This window comes from Quercus robur, chromosome 9, assembly GCF_932294415.1.
Source record: "Quercus robur chromosome 9, dhQueRobu3.1, whole genome shotgun sequence".
Lineage (NCBI taxonomy): Eukaryota > Viridiplantae > Streptophyta > Magnoliopsida > Fagales > Fagaceae > Quercus > Quercus robur.
In genome coordinates, this window is record NC_065542.1 from 7123028 (window position 1) to 7131677 (window position 8650).

The window sequence follows — 8650 nt, forward strand, 5'->3', positions numbered from 1 at the left end:
TTTAAATGTGATTGAACTATAGGGCAATCTTCCTTTTTATGCTTTCAAAGAAAGAAGGGGAAACTAAGTTGAAAATTTTATGCTTCAAATGGAATTTCAAAGGTATGATTGAAGTAAAATTTGCTTCTTTTGACTTGCTTTAATTTACAAATTACAAAGTGAGTTAGTGATGACAAATTTCCATCCTTCTATTCTTCTTTCATTTTTTCCTTTTTTAAAAGGACATGATGATTCAAAGCCCACTAAAAGAATTGATGCATTACTCATTGGCGTCATGATAGGAAACCATTTAGTCCTGAATAAGGAAGCAAATTGAACATTTTGTAATGCATAGCCATAAAGTTGAGGTGGGTGGGTCTTCCCTTTATTAACAAATAGCTAACGTTCATTTTGCCACCACCTAATCTTAACAAGTTCACCTTTTTGTTTCGAGCAAATTATAGATGAATCAATCTCTATTACTAGATTATTATTAGATGGCTATTTTAATATCTTTCCTTTTATTTTTTATGTTATCATCATGAGATAAATAATTGAATTGTAAGGTTAAATATATAATATAAATTGGAAAAACTTTAATTTGTAGGGGTCATATTGCAAGTGACTCCACAATTTAGAAGCTTGATTAGCCAAATTGCAAGTTTGTATAGGACATTATATCTGACCTCAACATTTTGAATGAGAAAATGCAAATTACTTAATATATATATATATATATATATATTGTGATAGATCTTATCTTGTTCTAGGTCAAAGATGTAATGGAACCATATTTCTTGTTCTTTTGGCAGATTCCTCTACTAAAATATTTATATATATATATACACACGCAGTACATAAGACCATGGGAATTGGGATGCATCTTTTTGTGGAAAACTTATTTGTTAACAAACGCACTATATATATATATATATATTTTTTTTTTTTTTTTTTGCTTTGCTTGCTCTGGTTGTGTAGGGCCTGTAGGCTCGCACTATATATTTTTATATGCAAATAAAAATGATATCTCAACTTTTGATCATACTATATTATTTCCTATCTATAAAATGCCAAAAAAATTATATAAATCTATAGTATTGTGGTTTGAAGTTGATATATTGTGTTATATGTCTGAAGTTCAAACCAATGAGCCTAATAATGCACACATAATTTTACTCTCTGTCTCTCTCTCGATTTTAAGCTTCTCATCGAAGCTAGATGATTAGACAGCAAGGTCCCACTTCTTTGTCATCACCTTCAGGTAACAGGCGTACATTAATAATAAAAGAAAAAAGAAAAAAGAGAGATTCGATGCCAATTGATCTCTCTATTTATTATTATTAACAAGCCACTTTTCCTGTGTTCACACATCATACTATTTATTTTTATTACTTTCCAGTAAAATTCGTGTTCATACTACGTATTACGATAAAGAATGAAAAGGATGTTTAGCAATGGGGGAGCATTGTAATAATAATACCAACAAAGTTGGGAAGAGAAAATTAGGGAGAGGAATTGACTCAATTGAGGAAAGCTCAAAGTAGATGGCTTGACATACACTTTGAAAGTTGAGAAATGAAGTAGTAAAACCTTGGAATTGAAATAAAGTTTTGAGAATGGTGAAATGTCTTTTAAAAAAAAAAAATGCAAAAATTGTCATTAATCGTTGCTGAAATCTGAAGGGTGATTTTAAATGTTAGATTTATTTCTAATTAATACCATTTTTTTTTTAACATGAACTTTGTCACGTTGTTTTCAATACCCTTTCAAAGTAATTAATTTTACTTCTATTGTTGTCACCACCACTTTGATGAATATCATAATTTAAAGACCTCCAATGTTTCTATAATCAACAATGCTTCTTTCTATATTTCCAACCCTTTTTTTCTATATTTAATTAAACTCCACTAAAAGAACAAAAAGGCACTAAAATAATTTGCTGTTTTAATATGTAAATTTTGTTTCTTTATTTGTTGCAAAGAATGATACCTTCGGCATCATCTTAAACATAGAAAAATTCTCTTCAACTTCTCATTTTTTATAAGCAAGTTTTAGCCCCCAAAGAAAGAGAATATATAGAAGAGTTTGAGATTCTTGAATTTCGCATTTTACAATAATAGTCATATTTTGACTTGAAATGGTCACAGAATGATTCTTACATGACCATAGAATCCAAGCCCACCTTTTGCATTTGTTCATATTATTAATTCTCTAACTTTAAACCCTCCCCACATCATACTGAAAAGATACGTAACCATGAAACGTAGCAATAATAGAATAACAGTGGCAACAACAAAAAGATTAAAGAAAGATAAAAAAGAAAGTTGAAACAAGAAGATAAAAAGATAAAAGAAATAATAGATAATAGTGCTTCAAAAGAGATAAAAGAAATGAAAAGTGAAGAAACAAAAAGATAAAAAGAAAAAAGAAAAGAGAAGTTCCTCGTATCAATAATTTTTAAAATTCCCACATTGTAAAAAAGTGCATTATAACCATGAAACCTAATAATAGAATATAATATATATATTGATAATTTGATACCAACAAAAGGATGGAAGAAACGAAGAATTAGAAATGTTAACAAATGACTTAGGAACATTAATTTAGGAAGTATTTTTTTTAAAAAATTATAGAAAAATAAAAAAGTAATTAAATTTTTTAACATCTTTTCATATTTTTTCATAAAAATTTTTATAATTTTTTTTTAAATAACCTATTAACAAATATTCACATTGGTTAATAATGCTTTTTTTTATTTTTTATTTTTTATTTTAGTGTTATAATGTTTAAAAGTGATATAGTGATATGTAAATAACTGAGAATATTCTTTTTTAAAAGAAAAAGTTAAGGTAACATTAAAATTAAGATGTGGATAGTTTCAAAAAAAAATTAAAATGGGGATAGTATCCTAAATTTTAGACTGAATAAAGAAGATAAAGGAAAAAGCCTAAAACTTAGTAACAATAAATTACTCTTTTAACCAATTTATGTTTTTTAATTTGAAATTATTTAACTAAAATATTGAGATATTTTAAAGAGTTTAAAAATTTGTGTTAAGGTATTTTAGTACGCAAAATATTGAAGTACAAACCGAAAAACCTATTATTAATAATAATATAGGTATATAAATAGATTAAAAAAAAAGGAAGAAAAAAAAGAAAAAGAAAAAGAAAACACAAAGAAAAGGCCCGCGCTAATCGGAAGGCAGGTTCCATGCATCTTCAATCTTCATGGTGGGTTGAGTAGGCCCCACACGTTTCCAATCGATTACGTGTCATCACCACATCGGCTTGCCAACACACCAAGACACCATCCTAGTTTAAAACTTGCTCACAACGCTACCTTAAAATTAATAACTCAGTGTCCATTGCTACATACTCCACCACTATACTTCCGCAAAATTACCATTTGCCCAAACCACCACTTCACTAATCACAGCTTTGCAAAAATACGGTAAATAAAAGGCTGACAAAACCGAGGGTAAGACAGTCCAACGTGGTATATACGAGGATTCAAATCTTATAAATACATGACCAAAGCTTACCCACTCCAAGTCTTGAAATCCTCTGTTTCACATTCTTATTCTTATTTAAGCTCACAACTCTCAAATGGGCCAACCCACAAAATCTCCGAACTGACTATCAACTACAAGTCTACAAGAATCTCTCTCTGATTCCCTATTCCTCACTTTTTTTCTTTCTTTCTCTCTTTCGCTTTGTTTCTTTATCCAAAAGGGTCTCTCTTTCTCTCTCTAAAAGGGTCTCTCTTTTTCTTTCTCTTCTAGACTCTGTCTCTGTTTCTCTCTGTTTGTGTGTGTGAGTTTTTGCGATGGCTCAGGCTGTGATTTCGATGAATTCTCTGCCACTGGGGTTCAGATTCAGTCCAACTGACAAGGAGTTGATCGACTACTACTTGAGGCTGAAGATCAATGGGAATGAAAAAGATGTCTCTGTTATTCGTGAAATTGATGTCTGTAAATGCGAGCCATGGGAGTTGCCTCGTAAGTTTTCTCATTATTTCTTATAGTACTGTTGATCATGAACCAAAAAGTTCATGTTTTTATTACTTTTTCTGCTGAATTTTGCACTTTTATGAATTGGGTTGTTATTGGAATTGGGAATTTTGTGTTTTGTTTGGTTCAATTTTAGATATGTTGCAAATTTTCTTTCTTTATTTTGGTTGGAGAAGATTGCTGTTTTACTATGTGATAGTTTGTGATTGAATTTCGTTTTGTTTTTGTGCATTAAATTGGTGAGGAAATCGAAATTAGTATTTCGTTTGGCAAATACTTCATCTGCCTAGTTGAATTTTGTGTTTATCTTAACTAGGTCAATTTGTAAGCTGAATTTGGTATCACTAGTATTTTTCCCTTTTCAGTAAATTTGTTTATGAGATTTAATTCGTAAATTTTTTGGTAGATTAAAGTGCCATATATAACAGAAATGATGTTATCAATTCATCTTTTAGAAGGTATTTAATATTCCCATTTAACTTTCTCATTTTGAATTTGGTGATCAATCTGTTTGGCTGTAGATTTCTCAGCGATAGAGACGAAGGATCCGGAGTGGTTCTATTTCTGTCCACAGGATCGGAAGTACCCAAATGGATCTAGATTGAACAGGGCAACGTGTGCTGGGTACTGGAAGGCGACTGGGAAGGATCGGGAAATCAAGTCCAAAATAGGCTTGATTGGAATGAAGAAGACTCTGGTCTTCTATATGGGGCGTGCTCCTAGGGGTAAAAGGACTAATTGGGTAATGCACGAGTACCGCCCAACCCTGGAGGAGCTTAATGGCACTAACCCTGGCCAGGTTGGTTTTCTATCTCTACTCATTCACTTTGTTGATTTTGCTGTTTAGTTTGCGAAATGAGTTGGTTATTGATATTGATTTGAGAATTCCTTTTGAGGAAAGGCTTAACTGAATTTTGTTGAAGTCACTTTTTCTTTTGATTTAAGACCAATTTGCTGCTAAAATCATTTAAATTTGTGAATTAAGGATGGCTAACATTGCTTTATGTATAATTTAAACAAGGACTGCCTGATTAGCTAGGATTGTGGAAACAGTTAAATTTGTTAATTTACAGATAGGGTACTTCACATTACCAGGGAAGTGTATGATTGGTGATTTGAGCAAGTTGTTTGTACTTTTTAAGAGGAAGGCTGTTGGTCTGTATGTCAAATAAAAATTGATTGAGTGCGTTGTTTTTCATATGATTTCAGAAGAATAATTACTCGTGTAACTTGGATAACTCACCAGACCTTAAATATGAAAAACAGGTATCGAAAGGCAACACTTGACTAGTTATCTCAGGCTTCATGTATATGGCCAAGCAAATGACAAATCAGAAGCATGGACTGGTTTCTTTTTCTTTATCCATTTCTATTCTTTGTGTGTGTCTGTCTCTTTATCCTTAATTTCATGTATGATTTCTTGGATTCAATAGTATTGTCTTTCAGCTTTACTAAAGGGGCTTCCTTAAACACCTAGATACACCTTTTGGCTCTATAGAACAACCTACTACATTCTATTATCGTAATTATTTTAAAGTTTTCTGCCACACATTCACATATTATTTATGCAAATTTGTGGTTTACCTAACTTTTTACTTCTGCTCAGACATTGACGTGGCATTCCCCAAACTCACTATGTTGATTAAATTCATGCAGCGTGCCTTTGTCATCTGCCGCTTATTCAAGAAACAAGATCTGAGCATTGAAGTTTTGAACCATGATGAAGCGGCTGTTTCACCTGAAGATACACAGTTAGAACTGGATCCAGTGTCTCCATCATTGGGAGGGCAAGCTCTAAATGATCCCACAAGTGTTGATGGCTTTCCTGCTGAAAATTCTGATGCATCAACATCTGACACTGTAGCTCCAGTCCACTGTAACAAAGGCAACAGCGTTGTTGCTGAAAATCAAGGGGGAGAGTTACCTGAGGTGAGAAAGAAATTGATATCAAGTTGCAGCTTGAAAATTTTGAATGTTTTTGTGGAAATGAGATATAAAAGTAACTAATTAAATTTTGTGTTGTTTGTTCATGTTTCTTACATCAGAATGATCTGGAGCTGGAGGATGACTTGGCCATGTTCTTTGACCCAGAACCACAAGATTGGATTCCTTTCTCCCCATTACAGGAGCTAGAACATTTCCATGTCCCCAATGACCTCAACAGTGGTAATGGTGGGGTGGCGCCCCAATATGGCTCAAATGATCAAGATGATATAGCTGCGTTCCTGGATTCAGTTATACGCGATCCAGATGAGTACTCATATGTTGGATTTGGAAATCAAAATAATCTGGCTTATGAAAGTCAGGCCTTGAATGTGGTATCTGTTAAGGAAAATGGATCATGCAGTGTGTCAGATGCTGAGGTGGTCAATGCACCGGTAAGTGGAAGCACTCAAGATACTTTTTATTAATTGGACTAGGAAGTTTTGCTACTATAATTTGTGTAGTGTCAGTTTGTGAGTTGCTATGGCCTTCTTTGGATACGTTTGAATTTATTTGACATGGTTTATTTTTGTCTGATCTTTATCTAAATTGGTCTTTATATAGCTAACATTGCATTGTAATGGTGTACAGCATTTTCAAGGTTCTCTGAAGTCTGAAGACATCATTGACAGAAAGGCTCCTTTGCAGAACCCCATCTCATCTAGTGGTGCTTCTGAACAAATGTATGATTATAGTCTCAAGGAATCGAGCAATCATTTGACTGCAGCCTCAAGTGGTGAGGTTAGAACTGGAATCACGATAATGCAGCGCTCACAGAAAATCCAACCAGGCATTGGAAACTTTATGGCACAGGGCAGTGCTCCAAGAAGATTACGTTTGCAGTGTAAACTTCAAGTGCAGCCACTTACCTCAAACTTGGTGCCAGAAGATTGGAGACACACAACAGGGGACCATGAATTAAAACCAGTTGATACAGATGTAAGAAGTTTGTTTTGTGAACCTAATGTGATATTCTGATGACATATATGCACAGATTATGAAGTTTATTAAAATGCTGATGTACAGGAGGAAAATACTTCAGAAAAGCATGCTGTTGCTGGTGATCACAGTGCTGCTGCTACTACTAGTGCTTTTAGTGAACCCCAAAATATCCTTTCTAATTCCATCGAAAACTATAAAACCTCTCGAGAACTAAGTACCAGTCCGAGGCCAATCATGAAGTTCAACAGCAGTAGCAATTTGACAGGCTTTCTCGCAGCTTCTTTGTTCAGGGTAGGGCTGGTTGCAGTCTTGTTCATAGGCTTTGCTAGCATATGGAGATGTGTTAAATTATGATTTCAGTTGGATATTAGGATATTGTACATTTGTTTTTGAAACTGAGAGAGATCTTTCATGGTAAAGATTTAGCATTTTTAACCGACCTACGTCATTTAAAATTTAGAGGTGTACATGGTGCTACATCATTCCTTATTGAGATTATTAAAAAAAATATAGTGACTTGTCACCATGTACACCTTTAGATTTGTGAAATTTTTAGTCTTCATCATGAAACAGTGAGGATCCTACTTAGCTATTTAGAGAACTTTTTGGGCATGTAGTTGACACCAAAATTTTTGTCTTTTTTGGGGGGTGGGGTTAGACTTGATAGGATAGATTTCTTAGGTTTGTCGTTGCTAAGGACTATATTATGTAATTATATGTAACCAGCTATCAAAAAAAAAAAAAAAAAAAAAAAAAAAGAATATATGCCCAGACTATGTCTATCTGTTTATGTATAAATGCTTTCACTTACAGTTTTGTATTCTTTATAATTAAGTTTTGCTGCATATGATTACAGAGACTTGTTTGTCTTTCTTTTTAAGTCGTACTTTGAAAAAATGTGTACATACTGTCTGGCTAAGTAAACTGGTAGTTTATAGTTCCAGAAATGATTTATTGTTCATGTTGCAGATTATTGGATGGTTTACGGATATGACAATGGTGTTTCTGGATGGGGGTGTGTGAATTGACCTCTAGGACATGTGAATATAGATCAAAGTGAGAAAGCTGAATTAGCATTATATGGGCCATATGCGTGGGGGGGTTGGGGACAAAATTGAGCCTGAAAGTGCAAAAATTAAGGCATTTGGCGTAATTATGTTAAAATTATTAAATTACCAACCTAAAAAGAGTTAATACTTTTACATAAGAAGTTAAAAAAGTATCTGGGAAAAAAAAAAGAAGTTAAGAAGCTAAATTAAAAAACAATGTAACAAAATTCATGACTTAAAATAAAATAAAATAACTACAAACAATCAAATTAGTCTTGAAAATTTGGGTTTAGTTATAGATCCTCAATAGACACTAGTAAAAGGCAGTCACATGTTTTCCTACCATTTAATTTTCTATGAATTCATACTTCATGATACTTCTTTAATTGTCATGTCCCTTTTACTAATATTATTTGTGGTATTTTTCTACCTTTTATTATTCTAGAGGTCGAGCCTAATGTGATTGAAAGTGCCTTTCGTCCACATTAACATGTCATGCATTCAAGTTAAAGAATTGGGTTCTCTATTAGTATATCCTATCTACCTTTTTTGGGTCCCTTAGTTTGAATTAATTCAATATTTTTCTCATTAGTACATTAATCACCCTTTTATGAACATGATAATTTTTTTTTTTTTTTTTTTATCAATAAAGGTCACTTTTAAGTAAATTTCATTTATCTATCTT

At 32.7% G+C, this 8650-nt stretch overlaps 1 protein-coding gene across 1 annotated transcript; it reads left to right on the forward strand.

Moving 5' to 3' along the window:
* The first annotated feature begins 3522 nt into the window (after positions 1-3522).
* Positions 3523-7775, forward strand: LOC126699004 (NAC domain-containing protein 91-like). Its single transcript, XM_050396550.1, has 6 exons — positions 3523-3979; positions 4513-4790; positions 5648-5920; positions 6037-6369; positions 6566-6913; positions 7001-7775. Exons 1-6 carry the CDS (start codon positions 3808-3810, stop codon positions 7268-7270), a joined length of 1674 nt encoding a protein of 557 aa, XP_050252507.1. The 5' UTR covers positions 3523-3807; the 3' UTR covers positions 7271-7775.
* The last annotated feature ends 875 nt before the right edge of the window (positions 7776-8650 follow it).